The following is a 14,324-nucleotide window of genomic DNA, read 5'->3' as shown; positions in this document are numbered from 1 at the left end:
GATTTTTTGTTCTGATGATGCCTTACACCTGATCCCTTCAACACCTCGTGGTTGCATAGGCTGGTGTGCTTCTTCCATGTGGGCTTTGTTGTTTCTGAGCTTGATGGCCGCTTGATTACCTTGAGACTGTAACTCTTTATGGGAGTAAAAGTCTCATCATTTTCTTGTGGGGCAGCTGGTGGTTTCAAACTGCTGACCTTAAGGATTACAGCCCAACACATAACCAGTATGCTACCAGGGCTCCTTCCCCAGATTGAAAGGATTTAAAAAATACCCTTCACGCATTCCTTTAACACACCCCAGTGGATATAAGAAGGAATACACAAGCAGCTCTTTGCTCAGTGATATATTTGGCAATGACATGGTGTCCCACCTGTATGGTAATAAGAATGACAAGGTTGAGAGCCTACAAACTCTCCTTGAGTACACTGGATCTTTTTCTTGAAGACTCTGCTATTTCCCTCGGAGGTGAGTGTTGGGAACTACGGCGGGTTTCCTTGTTGCATGGCACGAACCACTCCAGGACAGTGCCGAGGACAGTGGCGGGGCTGACCCAGGACCGAGGCGGAGTGGACCTGATGAGAGTGCTGCTGGGGCTGCTTATCCAGGACCTGGGGGCCATCTGAGAAGGCCAGACCATGCTTCTCGGTAAGGAAAGACTGAGCCTTAGGGTCCCCTTTTGTCTTTTCTGTCTTAGCTTGCCCCACAGGGCTTTTAGCTGGGGCCAGATTCTTCTCAGCAATTTTTTTCCTTGGCTTGGTCCCTGTCTTTGCTAGAGGGGACATGGAATCGTTGTCTGCTTTGCCCTTTTTCTTGGAATTAAGAGAGAGTAGCAAGTGTTTCATCTTATTTCTTAAGCCAGATTCTGGAAGGCTTGGACTCTTGTGAGTGTGGGCAGTCATTGCTCGGCCATGTAGACTGTGATTCCACAAACTCTGACCCTTCCAAGGCTTACTCTGAATTAGTGGGCCCAACAAAGGTTGGGTCTGTGAAGCCTGAGAATTCTTTTCATATTCTTCCCCTCCAGGGACTCTTGGGGGTAGCTCTGAAATCTTGAACTGAGGATGCTGCTGACAAGAGGCAGCAAAATCAAAGCTATGGCTTCTTAGCCAGGGACCTTGGGGTGTTCTGTTTGCAGGTTTCTCTGCGGGCTTCTGGAGTCCAGCCGCGTGCCTGTTCTCTCTTTTGGAGGGGAATCCCAGGCCTGCATCCCCTTCTCCTTGGTCCCCTGCTGGAGTGGGTTTTCCTGGGTGCTTCTTCTTCTCTGTCACTGTGGGTCCTTGCCCCGAGTCCTTGCTTTTGCCAGGTTCTTGGGACTCAGGGCACCAGGTCTCCTCCAGGCTTGGGCTGTTCACTTGGGCTTCTACCTGAACACAAAGCACCTGGGCCTCCATCATATCCGTACTGGGTTGGGAGCTTTTGGAGGTCCAGTGGGCCACACCATGGGACATGGCTCTAGGGCTAGCTTGTTTCCTGCTATGCTGCACTGCCTTTAGCTCCGTGGTCAGCTGTTCTTTCAGGAGGACCCACTGGGCATCTGGGGCACGTGAAACATCTGCTGGGAGGTCCTGAAGTGATGCATTTCTTTGTTTTGGACTCTTAAGTGCCTCCTGGGGGGATGGGTTCTCCAAGATGGTTATGCTTTGGTCCCTGGACGCTCTTGCCCTTTTGGGAATCCCCATCCGTATCTCTAGAACTTTTCGCCGTAGATGGAAGTTTACTTTTGCCAAAATGGGTGCACTGAATAATTGTGAAATACCAGCCTCTGTCTGCATATCTAGAGGCCCCATCTCCATCGCCTCTTCCTCACTTACTTCACTCAGGAACTCTTGTACATGGTCTTCACAAACCTCCGTGCCCTCTTCCAAGACTGGCTCAGGGATTATGCACTCCTCTTCATAGGAGATGGACTCGGGCAGAGCTTCTGTTGTGCTTTCCACAGGCTTGGGCATGATCTCTGCCTGTTCAGAATGGCCAGTGATCGCTGGGGCCATGGACTTTGATAGAGCCACGTAATAGAGAGCAGGAAGCCCGGAAAGAAAGGCCAAATATTTGTGCCGTAAAGCCGTCTCTAGTTTCTGAATAGCCTCCTCCGACAGGGATCGGGCCAGCTTAGTATGTTCGATGACAGCACCTGGTGAAGTCTGCTGCTGCTGCTGCCCATTGGCTGTTGGCATCCAGGGCACACCTTTCTCATATAGGTCAGTATCAGTTGCTGCCTGCAGTTCTAGGGCCTTCCTTTCTAGAATGCAAGGGAAGGGAGTCACAGCCTGGTTCCCAGGAATGCTGCAGTTCCAGGAGATCCAAACACGGGCAGGGATGGAGCCCTGGTGGATCTGACAGCCTTTGGAGCTGATGTGGCTCTGCAGTGTTGCCTTGGCCTGGGTGAGCAAGTGTGGCATGGAGACTAATGCTGGGGCCGAGGTGGAAGAGAACAGACCACTCACTTCATTGGTCTCGGGGGCTGCAAGCCAGGGGACACTCACATTGTCCAAGGCTGTGCTGCTCCTGGGCAGGGACTGCGGGTCTGCAGGAGACAGGTACAATTGGATGGACTGCTTGATCATCTGGGGCAGGCCCCAGCGAGAGTAGATTAACTGCTTCTGGAGGTGGAAGTCAAGCAGTCTCCGGGCATGGTCCGGGAAAAGCAGTTCCCTTGTGAGAACGGAAACAGGCTTCTGTGACCAGGCTAGTTCCATGGTGGCTGGTGGCTGGGCTGTGCCACAGGTCTTGTACACATCAGGGCTCAGAGCAGACTGAGATGTCTGGGGGACGTGTGGCAAATCCCACCGGAGCCGGAGCTTTCTCTGGAGCAGGTGCCACTCCAGGTCTTTACACTCAGCCAGAGTCAGAAATGGGACCTTGACCTGGATTTGCTGAAGGTCAGGTGGAGGCACTCCATTTGGCACAGGTGGAGAAGCAGGTAGAGCTGACAGGGGTGGGTTATTGGGCATCAGGGGGAGGAAGGAAGGATCCTTGAGGAGAAAAGAAACATCTAAGGAGGTCTGAGACATGCTCTTGTTTGCAGTGAGGCCCTGAGCACTCATGAAGGTGGCAACTAAGGACTCACTGTGTAGACAAGGCAGCCCGCAGAAAAGCTGCCTATACTTGTGCCTCAAAGGATCCCCTGAGTCTTCAGCCTGCCCCCCCGCTTGTGAATAGAGGCCATTTAGGGCTTGGAGTGTTGGAGAGGGCAATGCCAGAGCCAGAGAATTTGGGGCTTCCTGACAGTGTTGGCGTCTTTCTGGATCTGCAGTGGGCCATTCTGAAACCCAGAAGGCCTGTGTAGGCTGGCCAACCATACATGAACCCCAGGTCTGATGGGAAATGGTTCCAATGGAATCAATACAGGTGTTAGAACTATTACTCATGATGAAGTGGACTCGGCCAGTTCCAGGCTGGTACAACAATGGTGGGCCGGGCATAAGCTGCCTCAAGGATTGTTCCACACGTCTGGGGAGTCCCCACCTCTGGAAATGGACCCATTTTTTAACGTGGACCTCAAGGAAACTGAGGACTTCAGGACTGAGGAGTGGCAGGCGGGCAGGGAGGGCAGTGTCCATAGGCAAAGCCATAGGATGTGTCAGATTATTAGCTAGCTCTGTTTTCAGAGGCAGCAAAGGGCTATGGGGGTTTAAGGCCTGCTGGCCTTGGCTCCCCTGGATAAACTGATAGCTGGTATTTGCCATTTCTGGTTGGTTCACAGGAAACCCACGTTCCTCATTCTTCAAAGAAGACAAAGTCCCTGGGTCCCCAGGTGCATCTTGCAGTTGAAATTCTGGCTCTAGGTCCAAGTGTTCAGCCCAGTACTCTTGGAGGTTGACCACATTGACCGATGGGGCTGCTGTCTGGGTTAAGACTCCTTGATCTGTTAATTGAGTCAGGCTAGGGGTTACGGAAGCTGTTGAAAGCTCCCCCAAATGCTGGGGAGGCAGCTCCAGCGTCTGCTCAAAGGAGACACTAGACATGGATACAATCTCTACGCAGGAAGAGCTCTGTGCCACGCCCACTGAAACGGGGGCAGTCGGGGTGTTCTCACTCGTCAGCAGCTGCCCAATCTCCAGAGCCGCGTCGTTGCAGACATGACAGCAGTGGTCGGTGCACAGGAGCCGCCGCACACTTCCCTCCTGCGGAAGCCAGCTTTGGCTGAGAAGGCAAACATGGCCAGTGTCAGTCACACTTCTTGAAGAGTTTGGCTGGGAGCGTTAGCCCTGCCCTTCATTAGGCCTTTAAACCCTGGCTCTGCCTCTGGGGGTCTACCCTTAGATCTCCCCCCTAACAAAGCGCCCTGCATCAGGTTAGCCCTGGCCAAACAGAGGGTTTGGATTTTGTTGGGCATGGTCTCAGAGAGCCCAGAGGGAGGGCAGGGCCTTCTGAGAGGACAGGGAGGTGCGATCAATTCTCTGCAGTGGTGGGTTAGGAAGGTGAGCGAGGGGAAGGGACCGGGCAGATGGATGTGTCAGGTGGTTAACTGAATGGGCAACCTCTTCCGGGATATTCCGGAGCCACCTGTTTATGGCCAAGAAAGCAAAGCTCGTTATTTAGTGTTTCCTTCCTGGGGAAAAGAAGGTCCCTGGGGAAACCCTGCATTCTAGGGTGCTGTGGGTCTCACTGTACTTTAAACAATTGTCTTTTGTAAACCACCTCTGTTCTCCAGAGATCTTATCAGAACACTATCAGATTATAGCGTCTGAGGGCTCTCTTAGGAACTGGCTTTCTCGAAGACAGCCCCGAAGAGACAAGGTTTTCAAGGTCTTCCTCGACTTAGAGAAAGGCTAAAAAGAGACTCAGACAGTGACTTATCTATGTAAAACTCATGGTCTTGTTTCCCTGCTGAAGCCCTACAAGCTCAACCCCTTGTAGACTTGCCCATCTGGAATCCTAGGACGATGGGGGCTCTAGTGCCAAGAGTAGAATTGGGAGTGGCATCCCTGCCCACAGTCAAGTTGGGGAGTTATCACAGGCAAGGATGGAGAGCTGTGAGTCATCTAAGGATCAATCACCTTTTCATGATGGAGAGCAGTTCCCAAGGCTTCTCAGCTTCTTTCCGGGAAGCTCTCCTAGCTGAGAAACCAGGAGACAGCAGCATTAGGAAGACCAGGGAAGGTCAGGGGGTAACCTGTAAGAACTTGGCTAGTAAGACTTTTGATAAACCCTTTGTACCCAAGGCAACTCCTAGTCCAGCTTAAACACTTGTAATGCTGCCCCTAAGGACATTCATTTGATCTTTACAACCACACTTCGAGTGAGTCAAGGTTGTCAGTGTTGGGCACCTTTTCTGGAGATTAATAGAGGGATGAAGTGATTTCTACAAGACCACAAAACTTGAAATAACACAGCTAAGCTGTGTTAAGCTCTCCTTATTTCTCATTCCCAGGAGAACAAGGTGGAGAATTCTGGAACAGTCCCTGACTCTGATATCCCATCCAGGGAGGTTTCTGTGAGAAGGTATCAATTCATGGGCTTGGACCCTCAGTGATTAGAGCACCTCATCTCAGCATCTAGGGTGAGAGGGGTCAGGACCCTTGGGGCCCAGACCCACAGGGAGCGAGAGTCAGAGGAGAGCGTGGGACTTTACCTCTGGCTGCTGCGTCTCTACCTCTGAGCCGGGTTCTTTGGTGTTGCCGCTTAAAGACAAAGAAGGTGAGGTTGGGATAGCATTTTCTTGTAATTATAAAATGAGCCAAAACCCTGAAACATTTCTCATCCTTGTTCTTGATACCTTTCTATAATTCCTGTGTTCTACTTCTCCTCTCCCTAATCCCCCTTACTTTTTTATTGTGGTAAATTTGTATATGTAAAAAACCCTTTTGCTATTTTAACTATTTATAAGTGCACTTATTCATTGACATGAACTCCATTTAACCTGGCAGGCAACTCTCACCATGCTCTACTTCCAAATCCCTAGTCTACCTGCTCTCCTCAGTGGGTCTCCTCCATTCATTCTGATTCACTTCAAGGCTCTTCCGCATGCTATACTTTCCACCCGCTGCCCAGAAGTTATATGGGTTACTTAGATGACAAAGAAGAGTAGACATCAAAGGGTGAGTGGCTTCAGTAGCCAAAATCTTCAGCTTACAAAGACTTTAAATTTAAAGAACTATGAACCAGAGTCCCCAGCCCCTGCCCCAGTCTAATGGGAAGCCCTTTTGAGATCCAGTGAGGCAGACTTTACATATCTTCTAAGTCTCCACCCCAAACCAGGTAGAAAAATAATGGTTTTCAATCAGTGTATGCTTCAGGGAGGACCAGGCAAGGACCTGGATCTGAGAAGTAAATGACTATAAAAGATAACAGGTTTAACCTGGGGACATAGGTGAAAAGAGAGAAATGGAAGGGTTAAAAGCTTCTAATCTGAGGGAAAAACAATACAATAGTGGTCAGGGTGTTTCCCTACCCGGCAGCTGCTCTTGGGAGGTTCCCGCTGTAATCCATGGTGACTGCTTTTCATTTGCCAAAGAAGTAGGATAATGAGGAGGAGGGAGCCATAGGTATATAAGAAATACAAAATGCCCCATGGGACAAATATGGGACTCAACATAGTCTCTGCTTCACTAGAGTGAGGAGACCAATCATGCCTCTAGCTCAGCACCCAGGGTACTGGGGCCTAATGACTCGCAACACTAGCTCTATGAACTCTGCCTCACAGGTTCCAGACTCAGAACACAAGGGCATCACAAAGCCTTCCTATTTCTACACAGGCAATTGTGGTGTCAAAGGCCTTTGGACATGACGTTAAAGGCCTCATGTGGTGATCCAATCCTTAGGTGAAGACATACCATTACCTGGGAAAGGTACAGAGCTGCAACGAAAGGTCCCATGGTGATAGGTAGTGTCTCCATTGCCAGTCCTTCTCCACTCTCCACTCTGCACACCAGCATAGCTCAGCTGTCTTTATTAAAATACCAGTTTGGTCACCCATCCCCAGACACTGTCATAGGCCAACTTATAAGACAGAGAGTAGCTGGGACAGAGGGGACCGCCCCCCTCAGAAGCCACTCCCCTCTCCCCCTTCTCGCCTATACTGGAGGCACAGTAATGGAAGGCGCATGAAAGGTTAGGGCAGGCAGAGCCTTGTGAAGGTTTAAAAATGGAGTGTGTTAGTGTTACAAGCATTGGGTAATTAGAGGGGCAGGAAGGGGGTGGAGGCTGATGGGATGGAAAAGACCAGGGCAGTTGATCTTTAAATAGCTTTGTGGGAGTGAGCAACGGATGCCACCATTCTGCGCAAGTGGGAAAAGGCTGCAAACACTCCTCTCACAGAGGTATAGGAATGAGCCTCACTTGCAGAAGCTTGGCTAAGGCCTGGGTTTTCCGAACTGCCTATACAGATATTACAACCTCTGCCTGCTCAGGGAGATGACTGCCTGCAGAGATGAGCACATTCAACTAGGGACCACAAACTGGTTGTTCCTGGTTGGATCCACTCATCTGCTCTGGATGCATGCTGTTCAGCTGAAGGTGTGTCTTTCTTTCTTTAATTATAACCTGATTTATGAACCTCTAGGCAGGGCAGAAGCCCTAGTGGTATAGTGGTGGACTATGATAAGAAAGGTCTGCCATTCAAAATCACCAGCCTCTCCCTGAGAGAAAGACAGGGCTTTGTACGCCTGTAAACAGTTATAGTCTCAGGAAGTCACAAGGGCTGTTCTATCCTGCCCCAAAAGGTCACTGTGAATCAGCATTGACCCATTGGAAGTGAGTTTGAGGCAGGGAAAGTGTGTTCCAATTCAGTCCCAGGACCCAACACTCCCACACTTTGTGAGAAAATCTTATCTTGGTGATAATGAAGATGCTATTGGATATCCCCCAGCCTTCACCAGCAGGCAGGTTGAACACTCAGTCAGTGTCTAGCCCTCAGCTGGGCAGTATCAAAGATACAAAGCTACTTGAGTCATATTGCTGGTCTTCTCTTAAGATAGATATTAAAAGAAAACAACAACAGCCTAAGATACATGAAGAGCCCACAATGGCAAGCAAATAAAATGAATTACTTATGTATGTAATTATTTACTGACTGTGTCCAGGTCACAAACACCACACTTAAGAGGAGAGGATATGTAGGGAAAGGATTGGGGTGGCCAGAGAAAGCTTTTGAGAAAGTATCCCTGGTGCTGAGTGTGGGAAGGGAAGTTTTGGGGATAAAGAGAGTGTTACAGGTCAAGGAGAAACCTCGATACCAGTGGTTCTCAACCTGTGGGTCACGACCCCTCAGGGGTCAAATAACCCTTTCATAACAGTAGCAAAATAACAATGATGAAGTAGCAACAGAAATAATTTTATAGTTGGGGGGTGGTCACCACAACATGAGGAACTGTATGAAAGGGTGGTGTCATGAGGAAGGCTGAGAACCACTGCTTGACACTGTTAGAAAGGGAGGTGTGGCCACAGAGCTTGCCTGGAAGTAAGAAGCGCCATTGTGGATTGGAGAGGAAGATTAGAGGAGACAGCTCATGGCTCCTTGCTGTGGGGGCCTTGACATTTATTTCATTTAAACCACTCAGATTAATTGAGGCTGAAAAGCAGGCACACACATACATGGCATAATATTCAAAAGGCATGAGAAGATGCTTAGTGCTTACAAGTTGGGCTTCTAACCGCAAGACCAGTCGTTCAAAACCACCAGCCAGCTCCTTGGGAGAAAGAGAGGTTTTCTACTCCCATAAAGGGTGATAGTCTCAGAAACTCCCAGGGGAAGTTCTACCCTGTCCTCTTGGGTCACTATGAGGCAGTGTCAACTTCAGGGCAGTGAGTAAGATACACATAACAAAAACCAACCAAGGAGAAGTGTAAAACCTAGTGGGATTTAGTGAAGCCATCATGGTAAGCAGGCAGCCCCGACTTTACCTAGTTCCAAAATATTTTTATCAGCTAAAGAATATCCCAAGGAACACTGGTGGTGCCATAGTTAAGTATTCTGCTTATAATCAAAGGATTGGTGGTTCTAACCTACTGGGGGAAAGAGGTGGGAATCTGCCTTGGATTATAGGTTTGGAAACCTGAGGCTGGGGATGGGCCAGTTCTACTCTATCCTACTGGCTGAACTGACGTGGCAGCAGCAGTTTGGTTTTAAAGAGTACCCAGTACCCATCAAATAGTCAAGAAGTCCTGGTGCACAGTCAGTTAAGTTTTGGGCTGCAAACCTAAAGCTGGGTGGTTTGAACCCATTGGTCACTTGCAGGAGAAAGATGATCCAGCCTGTTTCTGAAAGTGTACCACCTTAGGAACCCTATTGAGCAAGTCTATTCTTCCCTAGAGAGTCACTGGGAGTCACAATAAACTTGGTCCATTACTTTTTAAGTCAGAATAAATTTGGCTGGAGGTTTTTTTCCCTTACTTTCTGATTCACCTATTCCAGACTCATACAATATATATATATATATGTGTGTGTGTGTGTGTGTGTGTGTGTGTATGTATATCCTTTTTAAATTAAGCATTTTATTGGCAGCCTCTTACAAATCTTATAACAATCCATCATTCATTTGTATCAAGCACACTTGTACATATGTTGCCATCAACATTCCAAAGCATGTTCTTTCTACTTGAGCCCCTGGTAGCAGTTCTGCCCTGTCCCAAAGGGTTGCTCTGGGTCGGAATTAAATGGATAGAAATGAGAGCTTGACTATTAGTACATACTAGGTTGTTCATGAAGGACACTCATTTATATAAGCTGTTTTCTTAATTTTAGATTTTATCATTCTTTTCCCTTTTTATGTTATTTACCCCACTTTGCGAAAGGAGAGTATTTTTAAAGAGAAATTTAGGCATAATGAAAAACAACAATCCACATTTCAACAATTGTACATTATTACTGTCCCTGAAATGAATTATGTTGGCCCTTGTGTCTTCTATTAATAAATTATGTATGCTTTCATATTGTAATCCCTTAACCTGTATGTATTGGGGTTATTATTATGTATTGTTTAGATTTTTTTGCTAGAAATTAATTTATCATTGAATACAACACTTTATTAGGCTGGTTTATTATTGAATATATAATTTTCACAATCACAGGACTAGGTACATGGTTATTTTGTTTCATTAAGAGAAAATATTAAATACTCATAGAGTTAATGGAAGTAATCCATTTGTTTGTTTTCCTTTTCTTTCCTTCCTTTTTCCAGGTTCAAATAGTCTTTACTTTCTAAATATAAGCTGCAGGTAATAGGGAATAAATGTCTGCAAAATAATGCTTGCTTATTGGGATAACTAAATAAAAGAATCTACAGGCACACTATTCAGAAGCCTAGGATTTTGAATATAGAACTTGTGTTAGTCCAAGTAGACTAGAGGAACAAATCCATAGACACTGATATGTACATAAGAAAGAGCTTTATATACAAGAGCAATTGAACATTGAGAAAACATCCCAGTCCAGCCTAGATTAAGTCCATACGTCTGATATTAGCCCATATGTCTTCTACCAATCTATGAAGTCCTCTTTAGACTCATGAAACACATGCAATTACGTGAATGCAGGAAGATCATAGGCCAGTGCATGGGAAGTCTTGTGGATCCCGTGGCATTGTAAGCATCTCAGCGCTGGCAGGGATCTCCACATAGTTCCTACAGCTTCAGGGCTCTGATTGCATCAGGGTAGGTTCATGTGATAGTGTAATACTCCCTGATGTCTCTCAGGGAGTCCAAGCAGAGAGAGAGAGTGTCTCCCACCTCCAAGGAGGAATACAGGAATTCTCAGGTGAAGGCCAGGCCCACACAGAGGCCTCATTGGCTGTATACTGATTGACAGGTGAGATTCCACCCCTTCACTCATAAATCTCTCAAATTGACAACATATTATAAAACTACCACAGAGCTCATTTACTCGGTAAAATTATTAATTCAATGAATCTTGCTTTACCCCTATCAGTCACATGGTGCCATAGGTGAAGGAGAATTTCAAATATTTTTATATTATTGATGAGGATATTTTTGTTGTCCGAATGTCACATAAGCAGCTCCACAGTGAAAATTTCTTGGTGCCCAAATAAAAAGTCTTCTAATTAAATGTATGTGAGTGTAATAAAAACAATATCAAACTGTGTGCAGATTTTGTCTTTACTCATTTGTGTGCATCTATTGCAAATATAATACAAAGCAAATATAAAAAGAATACAGGCAATAAGACTTGTTAAATTTAGTGAAACAAAATTGTATTAAACCCTCCATCAGTGTACTACCTTATTCTTACACTGATAATAGGTAATGCAGATTGGCTTGGCGAGGTTTCATAGAGATAACACCTTATTTAAAAAGTGTATAATATAAACAAATATTTTTTATAACAAATATAAGAACAATTTGTTCTTATAATGTGGCATTGTGTGATACTCACCTTCCTGACAGTATTTTGCTGAAGACAAAATGGGTGCATAAGCAAATGTGTTGAAGATAGCTGATGGTCCCCAGCTATTAAAAGATAAGCATCTCCGGTCTTAAATGCTGTAGTTAAATGAGTGGGCATCTAGCAGGAAAGCAACAAAGCCTTCATGGAAGAAGCACACCAGCCTATGTGATCATGAGGTGTTGACGGGGATAGGTATCAGAAGTTCAAAAACAAGCAATTAAATTGATGCAAAGGAGTGTGGACAAAGTAGAGGCCCAAAACCCACTTGTAAGTTAATTGGACAGTCCCCCACACAAAGCCCACATGGAAGGGACTGTGAGAAACTTAACACTGAGGGAAATATGATGAGGACTATATTCCCTAACCTATAACAGAGGGAATCTGGAAAGCTATTCCATGGTAGGAAAGCCTCCACTTTGTTAAGTTTATGTCCAAATACCATATATACTTGTGTATAAGCTGAGTTTTTCAGCACCTTTTAAAAATCATTTTATTGGGGGCTCATACACCTCTTATCACAATCCAAACATACACCCATTGTGTCAACACCATTTGTGTATTTGTTGTCCTCATAGTTCTCAAAACATTTGCTTTCTACTTGAGCCCTTGGTATCAGCTCCTCATTTCCCCCCTCCCGCCTTACTCCCCCCTCCCTCATGAACCCTTGATAATTTATAAATTATTGCTTTGTCTTATCTTACACTGTCTGACACCTCCCTTCACCCACTGTTCTGTTGTCCATCCCCCAGAGAGGAGGTTACATATAGATCCTTGTAATCGGTTCCCCTTTTCTACCCCACCTTCCCTCCACACTCCCAGTATCACCACCCTCACCATTGGTCCCGAAGAGATCACCTGTCCTGGATTCCCTGGGTTTACAGTTCCTGTCTGTACCAGTGTACATCCTCTGATCTAGTCAGATTCGTAAGGTAGAATTGGGATCATGATAGTGGGGGGCAAGGAAGCGTTTAAGAACTAGAGGAAAGTTGTATGTTTCATCCTTGCTACACTGCACTCCAACTAGCTTGTCTCCTCCCCGCGACCCATCTGTAAGGGGATGTCCAGTTGCCTACAGATGGGCTTTGGGTCCCCAATCTGCACTCCCCCCATTCACAGTGATATGACTTTTTGTTCTTTGATGCCTGATACCTGATCTCTTCAGCACCCCATGATCACACAGGCTGGTGTGCTTCTTCCATGTGGGCTTTGTTGCTTCTGAGCTAAATGGTCGCTTGTTTACCTTCAAGCCTTTAAGACCCCAGATGTTATATCTTTTGATAGCCAGGCACCATCTGCTTTCTTCACCACATTTGCTTATGCACACATTTTTCTTCAGCGATTGTGTTGGGAAGGTGAGCTTCAGGGAATTCACATTTTTAATGCAGTTTTTGTGGTAAAATTAGCTGCTTTGGCTGATATTCAGATCAGCTTATACTCGAGCATATTATCCTGCTTTAAATAGCGTTCCCACAGATTCTCCCTTAACAGCTTTGCTGCCTTAAAGTGAGCATATGATTGATTTTATCTCCCTACAGAATCAGATATCCTGTGGCTACCTCTTCCTATTGTCTCACCCAGCCCCCCTCATAACTTCCCCCAATGCAGGTATTAGGTTTCCTCACCCGTGAGCTCAGGGACCTTACTGTAGATACCACCCACCTTGTGACGTATATAACTGCTGAATATGCATGCCTTATAGCTACCTATAAATGTCCCAAGATAGTAAAGGTTCTTGCTTTTTTCTCTCACTTCCACGTGGACCACCAAGAGGGACTGAGTGGGGAGCATGCTACCATAAAATGTCTGACTTCTTCATTTTATTCTTTCTCCTTTCCTATTCTCTATGACTTTACTATCACCTTCATAGATTATAACTGTACAATTGCACCTACTGACCCTTCTGTTGTTAGGCCTGGTTTCCTCTGACAAGGGATGATGGATCTAGGGAGTGGTATAGCACTGATGAAACACATAACTATCCTCTAGTTCTTTAATATGCCCTCCCCTTACTGTTCTGGTTTTTGTTTCACTTCATTAATCTTGTTAGACCTGTGTATGTTAATTTGTATAATTAGGAGCATTCAATGCATGAAAGCCAAGAGAGATAACCCTTTAGAAACAGTAATGTGAGTAATGATTCCCTGAGGGTATGGGAAGAGATGGGGGTGGGGAGGCAAGGGGGAGCTAATAACAATGATGACCGTTTAACCCCACTAAAGGGGAACAAATAACAGAATTTCAGGTGAATGGATACATTGGATGGTGTAAGATATGGCAAAAATAAACAAGTAAATAATGGCTCTTGGGGGTAGGTTGGGGGGGAGGGGATATAGGGAGACTGAGATCAAGGAGTTCAAGAAGAAAGAAAATGTTTTGAAACTGATTGTGGTAGCAATTGTACAATACTACTTGATGTGATTGAACTATGGAATGTTATGATATAGGTAAGAGCTCTCAATAAAATGAATATATATATGTATGTGTGTGTGTATATATATAATTTCTTTGTTGCTGTTGCTGTAGTTATTAGGGGCCATTGAGTTGGTTCAAACACACAACAGAGTGAAACACTGCTTCTGTGCCAGCCATCCTCACAGTTGTTACTATCTTTGGCTTATTGTTGCAGCCACTTTGTCAATCCATGTCTTTGAGGGTATTGCTTTTTTCCGTTTTATTTTTGCTGACCCTTTAGTTTACCTTCTCCAGGAACTGATCCTTCCTGATGATATGTCCTGATGAAGTCTTGCCAGCCATATGTTTAAGTACCATTCTTACTATAATTCTCTTAACACCGATTTGTTTGTTTGTTTAACGTCTGCTTCTCTGTGAGTTTGAGTGTATGTGTTGTGATATTACATTTACACAGAGGTTATTATTGATGTTTATTTCCAAAGGATGACTTTGAAGCTTATTTAGCAATAATTGTCACTTTGGCTTATATGAATGGCCTCAAAAAACAAATTAGTATGAGGAGCAT

At 45.7% G+C, this 14,324-nt stretch overlaps 1 protein-coding gene across 1 annotated transcript; it reads right to left on the bottom strand.

Annotated features, from left to right (window-relative positions):
* Positions 1 to 482: 482 nt before the first annotated feature.
* Positions 483 to 6,541, bottom strand: FAM205A (family with sequence similarity 205 member A). Its single transcript, XM_045298630.1, has 3 exons — positions 6,373 to 6,541; positions 5,004 to 5,064; positions 483 to 4,146 (listed from the first exon to the last, which is right to left on the bottom strand). Exons 1-3 carry the CDS (start codon positions 6,539 to 6,541, stop codon positions 483 to 485), a joined length of 3,894 nt encoding a protein of 1,297 aa, XP_045154565.1.
* Positions 6,542 to 14,324: the final 7,783 nt, after the last annotated feature.

The sequence above is a fragment of the Echinops telfairi genome, unplaced genomic scaffold, assembly GCF_000313985.2.
Source record: "Echinops telfairi isolate 266 unplaced genomic scaffold, ASM31398v2 ScPeMD7_7429;HRSCAF=8467, whole genome shotgun sequence".
NCBI classification, from domain to species: domain Eukaryota; kingdom Metazoa; phylum Chordata; class Mammalia; order Afrosoricida; family Tenrecidae; genus Echinops; species Echinops telfairi.
The sequence above is the reverse complement of the archived record's forward strand: the minus strand, read 5'-3'. Positions and strand labels throughout refer to the sequence as shown.